The sequence below is a fragment of the Acartia tonsa genome, chromosome 4, assembly GCF_053477335.1.
Source record: "Acartia tonsa isolate MP-2025a chromosome 4, ASM5347733v1, whole genome shotgun sequence".
Classification (NCBI taxonomy): Eukaryota; Metazoa; Arthropoda; class Copepoda; order Calanoida; family Acartiidae; genus Acartia; species Acartia tonsa.
In genome coordinates this window covers 35,100,673-35,120,637 of record NC_137263.1, presented here as the reverse complement: position 1 = coordinate 35,120,637, position 19,965 = coordinate 35,100,673, and the positions used below count along the sequence as shown (strand labels likewise).

Sequence of the window (19,965 nt, the reverse complement as noted above, 5' to 3'; positions counted from 1 at the left end):
TTATGGGCTGAGATCATGCATGTTTTACTTTTGGTTTCAAAAAGTGGCACATCCGCCTCCCCCCTTTGCTTTTATACAAAATATTCACAAGTTGGATTTCAAAACTGTATACCTAATAGTATTTAAGCAAAAATATGACGTTTTCCTTTCATTATGTATCCCAATTTTTATTTAAATTCCTTAGGGGAAGGTATACTTAAATTCCTTTTTGGAACTTTTTTATGTAATTTTAAGATATGTTGATAGCATTAAGAAGTGGTGTGTATTCTATCATAACTGGATATTTTATTTATTTAGAAATTCTTCCAGATGATTAATCTTTATGTAAATTATGAATTGTAAATTCTTGATATAAGTTGTTCTGTTTCTGATTCATAGTTTTTAAATCTAATTTATGATATTTTCTTTACAATGCTATCAGACTCCTTACAATATGTACTTTAAAGGTTTGTTTATTTTTATAATTTTCATCCTCAATTTTATTGATAATCATTTTTACTAGGGACCATTTTAAAGCAGGTTTTTAACATAAAAAAGTAAAAATGCCTTTTTTAAATAAGTGTTCAAATTAAAGATGTTCAAAGAAATTAAAAAATAAAAATAAACAGGGTGATTTTTATGATAAATAGAAAATACATTGCCTGTTTTAACCCTCATCGTCCCAACTAAAAGAGTACAATTTTTAAACTAGAAATAAAAATATCAAATATTTTAATACATGTAAAAAAAATAATGGAACATATTGTTATTGAGAAATATTGAAAATAAAAGTAAATTTTATACTTTTGTACATAAACCTAAAATTGCTTTATATGCACCTCAACCAGTTTTTTAAACATTTCTGCTTCCTTTTTTCTGCTTAAATCTGTATTTTCAGTTTTTAACTTTTTCTTTACCATTCCCCCCTCCCTGTTATTTTTAATTGGTTTCTATCTATACTGTAAAAACACATTTCTTTGTATGAAACTTTATATTATAAAGGATAATAATAAAAGTTTCATGTACAGAGATAAATAATTTACAGTGTAATTTTGGTGTAGATAGCAGAGAATTATTCATTTTACTGTAATATAATTTCATATTGTCATAATTTGAGAAAACCTGGAAAATAAGAGTTAAAATTAGACCTTTTCAGTAATTTAAGTTTATTACAAAGTGATATTAAATTATTAGTTACATAACTGAAAGGTTTTAGTAAAAGATGCTTCTAGTTTCTTTTACTTTTGAAAGGTTTTCTCGTCATTTTTTATTAAAAGTTATCATTAACTATATTGCCTTCTTCTTTATACTTAACTATGATTATTTCGGCATTATTTCATTTCTTTTGATTGTATGTAAAGTTTATTTTAAAGTTAAAACAAGTGATATCTTATTATTTGTATATAACACCCAACTTTTAAATATAAGCAAGGTTTCACCATAATAGAAATAAATAATAATTTTGAAATGTAATTGGATATTTAATTTTAAAAGATCCAAGAAAAACTACTTCTATCATTATTTTATGATATATAGGTACTTTACTTATATTTTAAAGTAGGATGTATAAACTGAAGTGCCGTGCCTCTGTGGGTCTTACTGTATTATTTCTTAACCATTGGTGTATTTTGTCACTTATATCACACTCTCTCTCTTAATTAAATCAAGATAATTTATAATATTTGTCTAAAAAGGCCATAGTCTCTTTTTAAACACATTATTTTTAGCTTAAAAATTTATTTTTTAATGCCTTAACATGCATAAAAAATCATAATTTTTACCTAAAAGGGTCAACAAAAACAAAAATTGGATTAGTTTAAAAAAAACATGTAATTGGCCTGTTTCTTGATATATTGCGTCAAATCTTGATTGCATTAGACACAGCGTGTGTAATATAATACAACAAAAATGATAAGAAAAATTGAAGAGACCCGTAGTTTTTTATATTCATGCACAATTATCTTACATATAAATTTTTATCCCCCTTTTTGTGTTCTTAGTTAGTTTTGGATCTTATTAGTTTATTGATGATTATTTTTTATTTTTTTTGGCAGAATATTACTACATAAAAAAGCGCAAATTATTAATCAATGGGGACTTGAGATCTGAAAAAAAGAAATGCTTAGAAAGTAAAAACTTAAACAAACTGTTTAGAGGGGATTCTGCACGAACTAGAGCAAATATTGTTTAGCAACTTGCAGCATTTATTTCAGGTTATTTGGTTTATATTTTAGGTTTCTATTAGTTAGATAAATCAAAATTAATATAAAAATTACACCTTCACCTAAGTTTTGAGAAAAATTACAATAGTTTTGTCTATAAATCATCAAATGTTTTGTTAAGTTTAAAATGTCAAAAACGAAATCGCAGAAAAATACAATCAAAAGCTTGAAAAAGTTGCATTAAGCTTCCCTTTTATTAACAACTGCTGAAAAACTGATTGGATCATTTCTTTATATTTAACAGAAAGCTAGTGTCTGAACCCAAAAAAGCTGCTGAAAAAGATGTTGAACATAACTTTCTTTTGTTCGTGCATAGTCCCCCTTAAGTTAAATATGAAAATATATTTCCAACTCTCATGCTATGCATGCAGTTGCGTACTTGTATGTGTACACTTTGCTTGTACGTGCAGTACATTTATGGAAAGCAGCTATTTAAATAACATATTTTACTCTAAAACATTAAAAGTGGTTTACAATTAAGTTACCTTATTTGACATGTTTTCTTAATTGGAGATTTTGGTGTTTTTAGATTTGGAAAAAAATTATTTTTTTCTTTTAAAACAGCAATAAGCAATATAGTGAGAAAAAAAACATTTGTTGAGTCTTATTAAAATGTTTTATGACGAAAATTGATAGTGATACTTAATACAAACGAATTGACAGATTTTTTTCTTAATTTCATATTTTGTTTGCAATTTCTAATTTGACTTTTAATTATTATTTTGACTTATTATTTTCCTTTCTTTTTTTCTATTATATCCCAGCAATGAGTTGTTAAAGTTTGGCAGGTCAGTGAAAGTTCGTTCATGGCGGGTCTTGGAATACTTAATAATTAAAAGATTCAGTATTTGAAAGGCTAAGGTCTTTTTATAACTGCTTAGAAGTAAGCAAAACTGCATTAGTTGTCTACGACTAAATTAACCCCGCGGTGACGTAACTTAATCTGATCTAGCCCAAACATAATATGATACAATTATACATATTTATATTTGTAAGGTTGCGCGGTATTGCGCGCGTCATGGTGCTATATCTTAAACCTTTTTTACTTACTCATCCCAGATGGTTATGTGACACAATCAAGGGACAGATAACTTCAAATCTGAATCATAAATATGGACAACACATGACCAACGGGGAAGATTAATGAAAAAAAGTATTTTTTTTTTAAATAGAAGATTAGTACAGCTCTTTTTATACAGTTTTAAAACTATGTGCTTTTGTATGCTTTTGTAATAATATTGTAAAATCTCTATTACCGAATGATTGTGACTTTAAATAAGAATCCATAGGAAAGAATGACTAATTTATAGAATATTTCAGAGAGGTGAAAATGCCTAAGAACAAACAGATAACACATTTTTTCAAGAAGTTACCAAAGACGCCCATGCCAGCTGAAAAGAAGGTGAGCTCTTGCTCTATTGGGAATCTTTTTTTAAGATTATCATGATTTTTTTCTAGTTTTGGTGAAAGGTGGGAGTTGGAGAAGGAATGATCCATTAACAAAATAAGAATATTTTTCGTCGTTTTAAAGCAATCTATCAGGGAGGAAAGGGACATTAGGCTGTTTATTACACTAGTACCCAACATAAAAGTTTTCTTATTTGTTGGCTCAACATCTACGGGAACTTGTATTTAATTATTTTGGTTGGTTCATTAAGTTAAGTGTACAAACATTTCAACCTCAAACATTAATCAAAAGACGGGGTAATTTTGTGTATCATTGTGGATGTACATCAATTTATCGGCCATTTTCTTATCCATTTAGATCCCTGACAATATCTCTAATATATAAGTTTATAATATTGTCTATTCTCTAATACTTTAGCTACATAGAACATGAGAACACTATTGTAGAAGACATTTAAAAATAATTACCTACACTGCTAAAAAGTAAAAGTTAAAATATTACAGGGATTTTTATATTTTTCAACATTTAAATTTTTTTTTTGTTAAAAGCATTTTCTTGTATTTAAACAATATTTCATTTTAAGAAAAATATAGTACGAAATAAGATTTAATAAGGGGGGGGGGCGTAATGACATTTATTCGTAATCCGTGAGCAAAATGGTCTTAAAATTTAGCTAGACCCTTCAAACTTGGTATATAAGCCTAGTCCTATAGGTATTACATCTAAATGGTAAAAAAATCCAAAATTTTTTATTTTAAGGTTAGGTTAGGTAAGAAAAACCCTGCGGAAATGGGGTTTTTAGGCTTTTTTTGGTCTATTTTGATGTGGAAACTTACCTTAAATTGTTTTTTCTTAGGGTTTTAACTTAAATACACTGTATCTATTCATATGGACATTATTTAAGATGATTCAGCAAGTCGGGGACCTACCCCAGGGGGCTAGGTGGGTGGCCCGCAGGGGTTAAGTGCATTTTTCCCAATACATATGTTGTGATACATCTAATTATAGGTTTTTTAGGTCAAGGAACTCAAATTCAGAGCTAATATAAGCATTAGATTAATCTAAAGCTAGCCCCATCGGGCTAGGTTGGTGGCCCGCAGGGGTTAAGTTCATTTTTTCTAATATGTATCTTGTTATATATCAAAATATAGGTTTTTTAGGTCAAGAAACTCAAATTCTGAGCTAAAATTAACATTAGACTAACCTGAAGCTAACCCCCCTGGGCTAGGTTGGTTTTCTGCAGGGCTTAAGAGCATTTACCTAACCTAACCTAGAAACTTACTTATATTTTTACATGTTTTTTCTTGAATAAACTTTGTCTATTAATGAGGACTTTATTTAAGATAATCCAGCAAGTCAGGAACCGACCCCAGCGGGCTAGGTTGGTGGCCCGCAGGGGTTAGGTGCATTTTTCCCATTATGTATGTTGTGATACATCTAATTATTACTTTTTTAGGTCAGTTAACTCAAATTTAGAACTAGAATTAGCATAAGGCTAATCTGAAGCTAGCCCCAGCGGGCTAGGTCGGTGGCCCGCAGGGGTTAAATGCATTATTTTCCAATATACATCTTGTTATATATCAAAATATAGGTTTTTAAGGTCAAGAAACTCAAATTCAGAGCTAAAATTAGCATAAGTCTTACCTGAAGCTAACCCCCGCGGGCTAGGTAGATCTTCTGCAGGGCTTAAGTGCATTTTACCTAACCTAACCTAGAAACCTACTTATTTTTTGTTTTTTTCCTTGAATGTACTGTGTCTATGAATGAGGACATTATTTTAGATAATCCAGCAAGTTGTGGACCTCCTTGGGTCAGCCTCCTGTATGAAGAATCTTTTAAATGATGGCTTTAGGACTGAACACTGTGTATCTAAGTAAAACCTAGCCCGCCTGGGTCAGTCCCCGACTTGCTAGATCATCTTAAATAATGTTCTCATGAACAGTTTATTCAATTAAAAAATCTTCAAAAAAGTAAGATTCTAGGTTAGGTTTGGTAAAATGCATTTAAGCCTTGCAGGCAACCCACCTAGCCCGCAGGGGCTAGCTTCAGATTAGTCTGATTCTATTATTAGCTCTAAATTTGAATTTCTGGACCTAAAAAACCTATAATTTTATGTATCGACAGCACATACTTTTTAAAAATGCACTTAACCCCTGTGGGCCACCCACCTAGCCTGCTGGGGTCGGTCCCCGGCTTGCTTGATTATCTTAAATAATGTTCTCATAAATAGACACAGTTTATTCCAGAAAAAAAACCCTAAAAAAACAAGTAAGGTTCCAGGTCAGGTTAGGTAAAATGCACTTAAGACTTGCAGGAAACCCACCTAGCCCGCTGGGGCTAGCTTCAGATTAGTCTGATCCTTTTATTAGCTGTAAATTTGAGTTTCTTGAACTAAAAAACTTATAAGTTGATATATGATAACACATACTTTTTCTAAAAAAGGCATTTAACCCCTACGGGCCACCCACCTAGCCCACTGGGGTCGGTCTTCGACTTGCTGGATCATCTGAAATAATGTCCATTTGAATAGATACAGTGTATTTAAGTTAAAACCCTAAGAAAAAACAATTTAAGGTAAGTTTCCACATCAAAATAGACCAAAAAAAGCCTAAAAACCCCATTTCCCATTATTCGAGAAAAAAAACCTAAAAAAAATATTGAATGTAAGTTTCTAAGTTAGGTTAGGTAAAATGCACTTAAGCCCTGTGGGCAACCCAACTAGCCCGCTGGGGTTAGCTTCAGATTATTCTTAATGCTTATTTTAGCTCTGAATTTGAGTTCTTGACCTTAAAAACCTATATTTTGATATATCACAAGATGTATTTTGTAAAATAATGCACTTAAACCATACAGGCCACCGATCTAGCCCACTGGGGCTAGCTTCAGATCAGTCAGTCCCCGACTTGCTGGATCATTTTAAATAAAGTCATCATTAATAGACACAGTTTATTAAAAAAAAAAACATGAAAAAAATAAACAAGTTTCTAGGTTAGATTAGGTAAATACTGTTAAGCCCTGCAGAAAACCAACCTAGCCATCTGAGGTTGGTTCCCGACTTGTTGGATTATCTTAAATAAAGTCCTCATTAATAGGCAAAGTTTATTAAAAAAAACAAGTAAAAATATAAGTAAGTTTCTAGGTTAGGTTAGGTAAATGCTCTTAAGCCCTGCAGAAATCCTACCTAGTCCGGGGGGGGTTAGCTTCAGGTTAGTTTAATGTTAATTTTCGCTTAGAATTTGAGTTTCTTGACCTAAAAAACCTATATTTTGATATATAACAAGATATATATTGGAAAAAATGCACTTAACCCCTGCGGGCCACCAACCTAGCCCGCTGGGGGTCGGTTCCGACTTGCTTGATTATCTTAAATAAAGTCATCATTAATAGACAAAGTTTATAAAAAAAAACATTTAAAAATATAAGTAAGTTTCTAGGTTAGGTTAGGTAAATGCTCTTAAGCCCTGCAGAAAACCAATCTAGCCCGGGGGGGTTAGCTTCAGGTTAGTCTAATGCTAATTTTCGCTTAGAATTTGAGTTTCTTAGCCTAAAAAACCTATATTTTGATATATAACAAGATATATATTGAAAAAAATGCACTTAACCCCTGCGGGCCAACAACCTAGCCCGCAGGGGCTAGCTTCAGATTAGTCTAATGCTTAATTTAGCTATAAATTTGAGTTCCTTGACCTAAAAAACCTATAATTAGATGTATCACAACATATGTATTGGGAAAAAGGCACTTAACCCCTGCGGGCCACCCACCTAGCCCCCTGGGGTCGGTCCAAGACTTGCTGAATCATCTAAAATAATGTCCATATGAATAGATACAGTGTATTTAAGTTAAAACCCTAAGAAAAAACAATTTAAGGTAAGTTTCCACATCAAAATAGACCAAAAAAAGCCTAAAAACCCCATTTCCGCAGGGTTTTTCTTACCTAACCTAACCTTAAAATAAAAAATTTTAGATTTTTTTGCCATTTAGATGTAATACCTATAGAACTAGGCTTATATACCAAGTTTGAAGGGTCTAGCTAAATTTTAAGACCATTTTGCTCACGGATTACGAATAAATGTCATTACGCCCCCCCCCCTTTATTTGTATTTCTTTTAGAATCCAAACAAAGTGGATGAGAATATATTGTCTGAAGAAAAGTCTCCATTGAAAGATGTCACGAACAGTACAACAGACAAGACCGACATGTTATCCACAACTCCAGATTCAAAACGGATCCGTCTCGATTCTGGGGATGGTAAGATCTTGACCAGCCCTGCGGGTGGGTTGTTATTGAGCCCCGAACAGAAGGACCGAATGGATAAGAATAAGATTGAGGCTAAAAGGAAGAGGGTCAGCAGCCAGTTACCGCTGGTCAGCAGTTCTATGGGCGTTTCCTGGTTTAAGGTATTTCTAAATTTTCATTAACTTGCCAAAAATGGTCATAAAACAAAACAAAAATTGTATCGGTCAATTTTGAATAATATTTTATATTTTAAGGCACTCGAGAAAGAATTTGAGAAGCCATATTTCAAGCAGCTGAACGACTTTATGGTGACGGAACGGGCTAAATACACTATCTTCCCGCTGGCAGAGGATGTCTGGTCCTGGACCAGGCACACTTCCATCCAGGATATCAGGGTTGTCATTCTGGGACAGGATCCATATCATGGTCCTGGACAGGTACACTTTCTCTCAAAGTGCCTATAGAGCACGGAAACCCACTTCCCCTTGAAAATAAGGTTACATTTCTTCTTTGCCTAACTCCTGCGGGCCTATACCTGTGGTGCCATAACCATGCGGCCAATCCAATACCCAGTTGGTTTTAAAATAAAGAGAAAAGGTTCTGTGTTCGAAGTGGTTACTTTAAGGTATACCGCTAGAATATTTACTAGCAGTTTAACTGCTTTACATTACGCGTTTAATGTCGTCCATCTTTGATTGTATTTAATTTCTTTACAATAAAAAAATAGATAATTCACAAGATTCCATTCGTAATATCTAGGCGCATGGACTATGTTTCTCAGTTCAGCCTGGGATACCACCACCTCCATCCCTAATCAACATGTACAAAGAGCTGGAAGCGGATATTAAGGGGTTCACCAGACCTTCAGGTTATGGAGGTAGGTTTCTTTACTTTTATTTCTTGTGACACGTATAGTTAACAGTTGATAGATAACAGGATGCGTTCAAACAACGACCAAAATTTATCACCAGGAATGGCTGGCTGTCCGTTTCGGATTATTCCGACTCTTCTTGCCCTTGGACCTAAAAGGCAGAATTCGAATCTTAACCTGATTTTGTGAAAATTGTCTCGGATTATCATTTCTGTTTTTCACAACTGATCAACTTGCCAAGAAGAAACAATTTTTAGAAAAATTGGAGACAAATTGCTATTTCATAAATTGATTTATAACTATTTCTACATATTTATTTTAAAAGATGTGAGGCTTTAAAAAAAAAATTAAGATGAATATTGAATATAAGGTTATGTAAAGCGTAGCTGGCATAATAGTCTCGGGTATGAAATAAACAACAACACTCCCTCCCCTGTAACTTTAACGTATCAATCTGTACAGGTTATCTGGCAGGCTGGGCTGACCAGGGCGTGCTGCTGCTAAACGCTGTTCTGACTGTCCGCAGCGGGGCCGCCAACTCTCATAAGGACAAAGGTTGGGAGAAACTTACGGATGCCGTCATCAAGTAAGACTTAATGTATTATTTGACTAGTTAAGCAACTTTAATAATTATTTCTTTGAGTTATTGATTTATTGGTAGTTAGGTTTGGCCAGTTTTATTATTGTATCCTCAAATGGAAGATAGAAACTATAGAACAAAGCAGACACTGAGTTATTTTTTATGTCTTTAATTATATTGTCCTAAAGGGATAGTTTCCCGAAATGCATTTAAACTTAATTTAGTGAATAGCAAATCTTTTCATGTTCAGTGATTCAAATTACATCAAGAGGGCATATATTTGAAAGTTTTTCGACGGTCTTATTTTCACAAAAACAGCATGAATTCTATTTTAGTGGTGTCTATTGTTTTTTATTCAATGCTATACAAAATTTTATATGTTAGGGTTCACTCCTCCAAGAACCCAAACTTGTTAAATGCACATCTTGCAACTATCCATTTAAAATAAAATGCTGAAAATGGGCATGCGAGAATAAGAAATGTTTTATTAAAAAAAAGAATATGGAAACTTGTTAAGAAAAGGGGGGGGGGGGGAATTCTCAAAAAGTGTTATCCTTTTAAAGATAAGAATTATTTATATTCCTTTTTATTAGATGGATATCCGAGAATAGTTCCGACGTGGTCTTCCTGTTGTGGGGCGCCTACGCGCAGAAGAAAGCGGCCATGGTGGATAAGCGGAAGCACCATCTCCTCAAGAGTGTGCATCCTAGCCCACTGTCCGCGCACCGTGGGTTCCTCGGCTGCAAACATTTCTCGCAGTGTAATGAGATTCTGACGAAGTTGAACAAGGATCCCATTGATTGGGGCAGACTTCCTCAAATTAAAAACTAATGTCATTATATAATCAAATCTTTATCTTGCTCTTAGTTTACTATCACTATAAACCTAGCAAAGGAGAAATTTTACATAATGGTGTTTAGATTTGTTTAAAAGCCATTAGTATCAAAATTATTATTTTTGTGAGAACGGGTATATAATGCATTAACCTGATAAAGATATACCATTGCTTTTATTGAAATAGAAAACTTTTCAAGGAAAATATCTATGAATACTAAAAAGCTACAAAACAATTATAAATAATTTTTATATTCATTCAGTAAATTATTTACCTATAAAAGATGATTCAAACAGTTTCCTTTAACTTGCAACTTGTATCTCTTAAACCTAACTGCTATACCATTGATTTGTGACCAAAATCATAACTAAAGAAAGGTCAACTGCATTTATAAAAGTTTGCCAATGAAAATTTGAATGTGATAATAAAAATACGCTTGAGAGACCTCTATATTATTATTATATTTTTTGTAACAATTAAACTATTCTGACAGAAAAAATATATTTTCGACTTTTTTTCAGAATATACTCTATAAAAGTCCACCCCAGAAAGGGCTACAATGTCGGGCGGGGATGGGAGGCTGGGTCACGTGATAACAAACCCCGAAGGGGAGCTGCCGCCGCCAGCAACGGCTCCAGACTCGCCAAGGCGGCCCAAACAGCCGTCGCTGCTTCAAAGACCTTGTATGTACCTGGCTTGGTAAGAATTATATTCTATTTAATACAAAAAAAAATCTTTTAATTCAAACCCATTAAGCTATTAATTTTATAGTTTTGCATTATTTATTAGACCTGTTTTTACAAATAAATATTCTTATATTTCAGTTTTGTGAAATCCCTTCCAGTTTTGTTTATTAGCGGCATAGTTGGTTGGTCTTACTATGCATATGTAATAGCTTTGCTCCTCTATGCTATGATGGATAATCCTATAGAACAGGTTCAAAAATTACTTCTTTTTTATTATAATTATTTTTTAAAGTAAATTAATAGGATTAAAAAGTTGCGTACTTTTAAGAAAAAGTGTCGGAAGTAACATTTATGCATGTTGTGATCCTTGTTATCTGATGAAATATTTGTATTTAGATATTATGTGGGATTCTGTATCATTATTTCTTTATTATGTTCTTCTGGTCATATGGTATGACAATATTTACGCCCCCAGGTATCTATACCATTTGTTTAACAATCATATTTCACGTTTTTTTTTATTATTCAAAAACTTATATAAAAGATTCTTAATTATTTTACTTAAGTATTTAAAAACATGTTATTTTTTTATTAATTATCAGTTATTTGCAGGGGTGTATATACTGCATGGTTGAGCCTGCTAAAGGGGGGGGGGGATAAAGAATATTTGGTTGGGGGAAAAAATGTAAAAATTAAGAGAATTGAAAACATTTTTTTCCATTTTAATAAAATAAAAAGTTCAGAAAATATTTTTCCATTTTCCCCTGGAAAAAATTAGGAGGGGAAAAAATAAAAAAATTTGCAGCAAGGGAAAAAATTGATCTTGTGTTAAATACACACCCCTGTCATTCTGATTTAAGTATGGATATTTTTGTACAGCAAAACTGTTATATATAAAACTGGCAAACTGTTCAATAAGCTGTTATAAAATATCCTACGAGCTAGTCAATTGTTGTAGGAAACAAATTGTTCTCTTTACAATATAACAAATATTTTTCTCTCTTCTAATAAATTTACGGAATTAAGTATGTTGGCCTACGAAAAGATTGTTTAATTTTAGGGCGAGTACCTGATAATTGGCATTTAAGCCGCCACGCTACAGCTGCCCTTTCATCAGCAAAGTAAGTAACTTTTTTATATCTTAGGTCAAGGAGAATTTTATTTTTATTTTGAGAGAGAAAAAATAGGGAAAGGTTACTTTTACAGGAATAACATCAATATTTCTATAGAAAAAGCCGAAAAAAGCAGTAAAGAGCGTTTCGATAGAAAATTTTGTTTTATGCCCTATATTTTCAAGATTTGCAAGAAATATTTTTAATGCCCGTTTTTAGACTGTGAAAGAATATAATACATGTTTATGTGCAGGAGGTGCCGTTTAAGAGATTGATTATTTTCATAATTCTAGATCTGAAGATGAGTGGAAAGAAACTCTAGCAAAGGTTGGAAGTAAGATGGGCTGCAATACTAAACAGAGAAGTGTACAGGGTGCCCTCAGGTAATCAACATTTCGTTAGAGGGATATTCTAACCTAACTAAACCAAACGTAACATGACCCTTCTGTTCAATTGGTGGGTGCAATTCAATGCTCACTATGTAAAACCTGTTATAATCACCAAATTTGAAAATTATCATTTTCAACCACATAGTTTTCAAAATATTGATCTTGTTGTGACAGGTATTGTGAGAAGTGTGAGTGTATCAAGCCTGACCGTGCTCATCATTGTTCTGTTTGTGAAATTTGTATCCTCAAGATGGATCATCATTGTCCTTGGGTCAATAATTGTGTTGGATTTAGGAATTATAAGGTAATATTTTAACCAGGGATGGCAATCCAATTCCGCATTCAAATCTGTTTCGGATTAATCCTACAATTATTTAACCAAAACTCCTAATCCGAAATCCGTGAAAATTTGGATATTTGGCTCGGATTATCCCGGAATCTGCATCCATTTTTGATGAATCTGTCAATATTTTGACAATCTGATCAGAATCCGAATCAGATTGCCTCGGTTTGCCTCCTGATAAGATAAACTAACATAAAAAAAAACAATAAGCAACACTTTTGATGATGATACTTAGATGTAAATGTTCAATAACTAAAGGTTTAAATCCGCCTTTTTTCTTATTGAAGAAGTAAACAGATATTTCCTAGGTTCTAATATGTTATCATAATCTACCTAAATTATCTTGTATGGAAACATCTTGTTTGGGGATTATATTATTTGTCATTGACCTCTACCTTCATAAGTTAGATGGACGATAGACTTCTTGTAAGGTTCTTATTTTTATGAAGGGCATAAGAGAATAAGTTCTTGAAAAAATATTGGCTGTATTTTTATTTTTATTCTCAATAAAGTTTTTAAATAGAAGAAAATTACACAACTTTTTATATCTTAATGTTGTTTTTATTTCAGTTTTTCATGCTCTTTCTGTGTTATGCGTTGTTGTATTGTATCTTCATAGCCGCTACTTCCGCCAGATATTTTGTCAGGAATGGGTCAACACACTATATTAATGTTTAATAGATGTTTTCGAAGGAAATTAGGTACATTTTTGGCGGGTTTGCCTTAAAGTGTCTAGCGATCTAGAAATAAACCTATAATAATGAATGAGGGGATATTTTTTGTTTGATTGTTTATAACTTTAGGTCAGGTTGGCTGGGTTAGATTATATTGGGTAGATGGTAGCCCCGTAGTGAATAGGGATGAATAAATTAACTATTAAAAGTGATGATAAACAAACTTATCCCTCCTAAAGATTAAAATTATTGTTATTAAAGTTTGAACACTCCTAGCTAATAAACAAACTAATCATAATTTAAGTTGTTTAGCCAACGAATAAAAAAAGAACTCTAGGCACTACTGTAATTATCAATTGTCTCCTTCCTCCTTGATAATACGACACTGTGTTGACCCAAATTGACTTTCTCTAGATTCTGGTCGGACTCCTTAAGTCTTGGTACGGCCAAGTATCATATCATCTTTGTTTTCCTCGTGTCAATTCTGTTTACAATCAGCATATTTTCTCTCTTCTGGTATCATGTGTATCTAGTCACTCAAAACAGGTTAGTTCTTATAATGGATGCACAATAAACGTTACGTGGATATTAAGACTGGGGAAAAATTGTCGTCAATTTAGGTTGCTAACATAAACTTTATGGTACGTTCGTCTTCAGTAGAAGAGGTGGAGATGGATAGGGGGGTCGCTATTTGTTTCACTTCATTACAGTACTACATGATAATCTGGTTTTAAGATCCAAGTAATAATAAATCTATTCAACAAAAAAATTGTTTTTGATTATGCTAATGCTCGTTGCCGCGGGAAATTTTCATAGTGTAAAGAGGGAAACGAACTACAAGAAAAAATACATTTGAAAGCTAAAAAATCATATAGGGTTGGAAGTCCAATTTAATAAAAGACCATGTTTTAAAATTTTAAGAAAACTTTTAAATTGCTGCCCATCACTTAAAATAAAAATATTGTTTTAATTTGCACAAAAGTTTAGTGGATTTTAGTCGAACAATTCATAAACTTTCTAAAAATATTATGTGCACAATTGTTTGAGGTTTTATTTTTATTCAGATCAACTTTGGAACAATTCCGAGCGCCAGTATTTGAAGATCAGGCCGCGGATAAAGAAGGATGGTCACTCGGATCATTAAATAATTTCAAGGTTAACAATTTTGTTTATTATTTAATTGTTTTCATAACACGCTTAAAGATTATTTAGCGAATCCGTACCTATTGTTTTCATATTAACTGAATTTTATTTTATCCTTTATTTTATACCAGTGGGTTTGCATCCCGCATCTTAGAGAGGGAAAAGGCATAAAACCATCTCAGAAGTGCACTTTTATTGGTGGTCATTAATCTATAGGGATATGACAACGACCGATAAATATTGATATACATCCCCAATGTTGATGCACAAAATAACCTCTTTTGTAGATAAGTGGTTAAAACTTTTGGACTCTTACATTATTGATGCAACCAATCAAATTCATTAAATTTCTAAAATTTGTTAGGTCAACGAATAAGAAAATGTTATTATAAAACATAATAAATGTCCCAATGTCCCCTCCCTACCTAAGTATTGGTGACCATGAATTAATGCTTTAAAACTACAGGAAGTATTTGGTATGAACCCTTTGCTGTGGCCCTTCCCCGTGTCAACAAGTGTTGGGGATGGGTTGTATTTCCCTCATAGAAGAGCGAAGCAGTTCAATAATTATCATAGTATAGGTAATTATTTTTGTTAACCGTTTGAATTTTTAAAAAATACGGATGGATGGATAAAGTAACTCACAATATCAAGTACTAGAATTTTTTGTTGTTTCTTTCTTAGTTTTAGAGATAATTGAGTCAAATATTTTTTAATGTGTCTTTTATTTCTCCAACTAAACGAATATTTCACTAAAAAACCTTCCTACGCTATAAAAAAAAAATTGGCATTTCTCGTCGTATTAGAAAATTTTGAAGTATTTGCCTTTCTTTGTTTTCTTCATTATACAGCGTTGGGCCCGCTGATGCGAAATTATTGTTCATTTAATATCTGACCCCTTACAAATGGTTTGACTAAATAAACTTTAAAACTAAATGAAAATCACCCAGATAAAATTGTTGGTACTTCATTTGGTGAATTGTTGTATTTTCCCTCTCTCTTTTGAAGAATTTATCTTGATATTCATGCAAATATCTACCCATCTAAAACGTCTTTTGAATCTTTACTTTTTATATGTAAACTTTATTTATGTGTCTTGAATAGCAATTACAATTTTCAATTATTTTGCATTCATTAAGCCCTAAGCTTGGTTTTTAATCTTTTGGAGAAAAATTATCATTTTAAATTTTAGCAAATTCTGACAATAGAGTAGCAGAAACACCAACGCGAACCTTGGTCAATCCAATTATATCCGGGGCGGGTACAATATCCACAACGCAGACTATTCACAGCAGCCACGCCTCTAGTGTCCAGCAGAGCGGCCACATCTCCGCCCTGTCGGGCACCGTGTCGCCCTTGTCCGCCACAGAGGTTGTCCTCGACACGAACGGCCACACAAGGACAGTGCCGGTCCACCCGGCGTATCACGGGATAGATGGAGTGGCGCCTAGTGAGGTTGTCATACAATAACACCATATTTTAGAATAGAATATTACTCTTATCTGACTTTTCACCTAATGGGTAGGAAATTTATTACAAAAATCAATCTTTTAAATTATATATATTTAAATATCTTTTTTTTTCGGAGCTAGAAACTAATGTAAAATAATCTGCATAATTTTCCTTACACCTGTAGAAAAAAAAGCCTAAGGAAAAAAACTCTTAATTGTCAGATAAAACAATCAAAATAACGAACCAACATTGCTACATGATTTTTGAAATTTTTTTTTTCTGTGTTATAATGTAAAGCAACCCAATACCTTCACAATCGCAAAATGTCATATCCCTTTTAAATGTAATAAAACTATAGAAAGCTAACTGTAAGGAAAATTACTATTTAATGTGTTCAATGTTTGTTTTAAGAAAAATGTTTTTGGTTCAGACATAATTTCCTTTTTCTGCCTGTAAATTTTTCTGTGATTTTAAAAATGATCTTTCAAGAAAGGATGGACTTATACTTTAAAAACAAAAAAGTATACGTCTCTAGCCTTTAAGGGAAGATTTATCAGTATTCTTTTTGTATTTCTTTACCTGCCTTTTTAACTTTTTTACCTTATATTTTTTATGTTTCAAACATATTGAAATACTGTTATGAATTCAAGTGGTTGTAATACTTTAAGAAAATAAAAAGTGTCTCCTTTTGATTCATTAATAAAAATGTTTTGGTAGGTAGGAATTAATAATTTACAAGCCAAATTGAAAGAACTATTTCTAGATTATGATTATTTGTTAGGTACTTATATTTTAATAAGTTTTAGATGTAAAATATATATTTTATATTTATTTGCACTTGGTATCAAAAGTTTATTTTGATTTATTAAAATTAGTGTTCTAGTCTTTTTAAAAGCGAAGCTTTTCTATAATTAGGGTCGGTCCGTCCGTACGTCCGTCCGTCCGTCCGTACGTCCGAACGTCCGTACGTCCGTAACGGATAGCTTTTTCCGTTAATTTAGGCATGTTAGAATTGTCCTATCGATTTCAAATTTTGCATGGTGATTCCTTTAGTAGTTAGGTACGATTTAGAAAGCGTAGCAACTCTACAATCATTACCAAAATGTCCGTACGTCCAATTTAAACATGTTGATTTTTTTACTTTTTTAACAACAAATTTTTATGTGATCAAATCATCGGATTGATCTGATTTTTGGTATATTGATTTCTGGGACAACAAAGTATAATGTAATAAGCGAAGCAACTCTATAATCAAGCCCTAAAAATGTAAGTATGTCCATAAAAATTATCCTGTATCAAGCAGTTTTACAACAAATTTACTTACAATTTTGCTTTGACTCTTATAAATTTATATTTTGATAATTAAGTTCTAACACTTTACAAGTGTTAATGTCCGTTTGTCCTACCGTTTCAGTGCTTCGCTTTTATGGATGTTGTCATCCTTGTTAGAATATAGATGCGTGTATGTATAGATGTTACTTTATGTATAAATGTAATTTAACATTTTTCAAATTTTCAAAATTTTATAATTTTATTTTGTTCTGCATGTATTATTAAAAAGGTTGAGACATTTAAATCTGATATTCTTTATTTTAGATATAATTAAAAGTAGGAGAGCTTATGATCACAAAATACTTGAAATAATAAAAAGTGCTTATTTTACTAACAACTTTGCATTTACAATTTACCTATCAACATTTAAAATTATAGAAAATAAAAAATCATACCTATTATATTTGCACCTTAAAGTAGAAAATAGTATAAAACTTGCAATAGTAGAAAGTTAACAATCAATAAAAATATTTTTAAAACCTAAAAGATTTTTCTCAAATTATTAAAAGTTTGCACTTATAATAATAGAATTGTAAAAAATATATTGATCAATTCACATATAATTTTGATAAATCATATTTTAAAATTTCTTATTGATTATTGGGTAAAAAATTTAGCGTTAATTATAAAGAAGCTTTACTTATTATTTGCTTGTACTATTTAAAGTACTTTTACTAATATTATTAATTTTAAAAAATTATGATCTTTATATTACTCAATTAACTTATTAATATTATGTAAATAATATATTATACATAAAACTTTTATTAATTTTTCTATTTCTTGATATTTTCTATTGTATTGTAATTTTAAGTACTTTTACATATTTCATACTAAAAAAATAGTTAGACTAGAAAACACACTGTGCCATAATTCAAAGCAAGTTGAAGGCTGGATTTAACCCACAAAAATTACTGTATAATATAGTTTTAACGTGTTTATTGAGCGTTTTACTTCTAATGGTTGTAAAAAGACACAAAGACCTCTTGGCATAATATTAATTTAAACTTCAAACTTTATCTAAAAGCGGTTTTCTTATGGTGTAAACCTTGCCTTTAACTTTTTTTTTGTAATTTATCACAGTGTGAAATATTAATTGATATGTATATTTAACTTTATCACTTAAAAATTCACTTTTCAAAAGTTTTTCATGTAGTATTTTCCTGTTAAAAAATGCTCAAAAGTTTATTTTTCTCGGCCTATTACTAATATAATTCAAAATTATAAAAAAGTGTATTTTAAAACAAATCAAATTACCTACACAGTTTTCTAAATAACCCGTATATAGAAATTGAATTTTTTAATGTAAAGTTTATTGTTGTAATAATAAAAAAAATGAAAGATCCATTCAGGTTTTGATTATTTATGATCATGATAAGCAATATAGTTGTCTTACTTGGGATTTGGTTCGGACAGGTTTTCAAATTTTAAAATATATCATTAAGGCACTATTTAAATGTCGACCTAGTACAGTTTTAAATTTAGTCCTATAGTATAGCGCTAATGAAGCTGGTACTTTTTCAATTAAATAGTAGTATTCAGTTGCGTGCGGCAGGGTGTCGATATCAACCTTAAAACAAAAATAGGGAAAGCCTGCCTTCTCATTTTTTTTCACACGCTAATGATTTCACACCTCCTATTACAATATTAAAGAAAATGTGGGTTAAAGGTATACGTAAATTTTGCCCCCCCCCCCCCCCCCTAAATCAAAGTGCCCATTTGTATAGGATATAACATATTAAATATTCAAAAATGTGTTTAAATCAGAACTTTTCTATCTTTTATTTCGAAACTTAAAAGAAACCTCAATCCCTTTATGATAATTATAATTGCTTTATATCCTTTAATAAAGATTATGTTGTAAGTGTAAAATCAAATTCTGTTGTAAAATGTTTAAAAATTGTTATTAAATGTAAATTGTAATTTGTCTCCCATTTGGATTTTATGGGCTATGTGGCTCAATAAAAGTTAGTTCTTAGAATTTTCAAAAATATAGGATGGTATTTTTTCCGTTTCGGCTGTAAAGGGTAAAAGCTATCTCTAGCCGATTTTATTGCTGAAGCATTCTGATTGGAAAATTATCAACGAATCACGAGCCTTGCAGGAATGGAACTTCCGAACCCCAAAAGGAAAATTTTACTTTTTAAATACTTTGATTGAGCCACTGTCATACAGAATCCATGAAAAAATTGATGTGAACCTTCTGTGTTTGTAACAATTAATGATAAAATTGTGTAAAACATCGCTCTCTAAGATGGGTTAGGGAAGCAGGCCATATTTGTCAAAAAGACCAATGTAATTCAATTTAACCTAAAGATGAGAAAAACAATCATTTGGTATGTAAGCTGTTTGTTACTTATGAGGTTCAAAATGTGGTATACAATTGACAAATAGTAAATTTTTGAACATTTTTAGTGGCATTTTTCAGTCAACGACAAAATTAGTTTTATGAAGCAGCTAATTTTCAGCTGCTTTAAATTCTGTTGTGTATAGGTACAAAAAAAGTTAGCCTACATGCTAAAAGATTCACTTTTAAGCTTAATATTGACTAATATACGATTACTTGGTAATTTTGAGAAAAACTAAGAAATGCCGAACTACCCATCATTAATCATGATCTATTCTATTCCAAAGAGAGCTTACTAACAAATTTCTCTTCCTTTACTTACAAATTTATGTTTACATTCTTTCAGAGGCTACC

At 31.5% G+C, this 19,965-nt stretch overlaps 2 protein-coding genes across 8 annotated transcripts; both read left to right on the top strand.

The window, feature by feature from the left end:
* Positions 1-1,772: 1,772 nt before the first annotated feature.
* On the top strand, positions 1,773-10,656 carry LOC145316952 (uracil-DNA glycosylase-like). 2 transcript variants are annotated; one of them, XM_080157802.1, is made up of 8 exons: positions 1,773-2,989; positions 3,154-3,222; positions 3,374-3,603; positions 7,721-8,008; positions 8,102-8,284; positions 8,607-8,724; positions 9,181-9,304; positions 9,892-10,656. In XM_080157802.1, exons 3-8 carry the CDS (start codon positions 3,532-3,534, stop codon positions 10,127-10,129), a joined length of 1,023 nt encoding a protein of 340 aa, XP_080013928.1. In that variant the 5' UTR covers positions 1,773-2,989; positions 3,154-3,222; positions 3,374-3,531; the 3' UTR covers positions 10,130-10,656. The 2 variants fall into 2 exon arrangements, with proteins under 2 accessions (XP_080013928.1, XP_080013930.1); XM_080157804.1 differs by having other exon boundaries at positions 1,773-3,603.
* An 18-nt stretch (positions 10,657-10,674) lies between these two features.
* On the top strand, positions 10,675-19,958 carry LOC145316949 (palmitoyltransferase ZDHHC20-B-like). Of its 6 annotated transcripts, none has more exons than XR_013878774.1 (13): positions 10,675-10,832; positions 10,958-11,069; positions 11,216-11,294; positions 11,880-11,940; positions 12,225-12,314; positions 12,495-12,624; positions 13,234-13,310; positions 13,752-13,883; positions 14,402-14,492; positions 14,947-15,061; positions 15,673-16,001; positions 17,529-18,680; positions 19,065-19,958. XR_013878774.1 is itself a non-coding variant. In XM_080157799.1 (11 exons), exons 1-11 carry the CDS (start codon positions 10,693-10,695, stop codon positions 15,948-15,950), a joined length of 1,305 nt encoding a protein of 434 aa, XP_080013925.1. In that variant the 5' UTR covers positions 10,675-10,692; the 3' UTR covers positions 15,951-16,004. The 6 variants fall into 6 exon arrangements, 1 of the variants encoding a protein (XP_080013925.1); XR_013878777.1 differs by having other exon boundaries at positions 17,529-19,183; positions 19,440-19,958; XR_013878775.1 differs by having other exon boundaries at positions 17,529-19,231; positions 19,440-19,958.
* The last annotated feature ends 7 nt before the right edge of the window (positions 19,959-19,965 follow it).

Coding starts and splice junctions, on each gene's coding strand:
- LOC145316952 (XM_080157802.1), top strand. CDS start 3,532: ATGCCTAAGAACAAACAGATAACACATTTTTTCAAGAAGTTACCAAAG. Junction 8,285..8,606: donor CATATCATGGTCCTGGACAG/GTACACTTTCTC, acceptor CGTAATATCTAG/GCGCATGGACTATGTTTCTC. Junction 8,725..9,180: donor CAGACCTTCAGGTTATGGAG/GTAGGTTTCTTT, acceptor CAATCTGTACAG/GTTATCTGGCAGGCTGGGCT.
- LOC145316949 (XM_080157799.1), top strand. CDS start 10,693: ATGTCGGGCGGGGATGGGAGGCTGGGTCACGTGATAACAAACCCCGAA. Junction 10,833..10,957: donor CCTTGTATGTACCTGGCTTG/GTAAGAATTATA, acceptor CTTATATTTCAG/TTTTGTGAAATCCCTTCCAG. Junction 13,884..14,401: donor TATCTAGTCACTCAAAACAG/GTTAGTTCTTAT, acceptor ATTTTTATTCAG/ATCAACTTTGGAACAATTCC.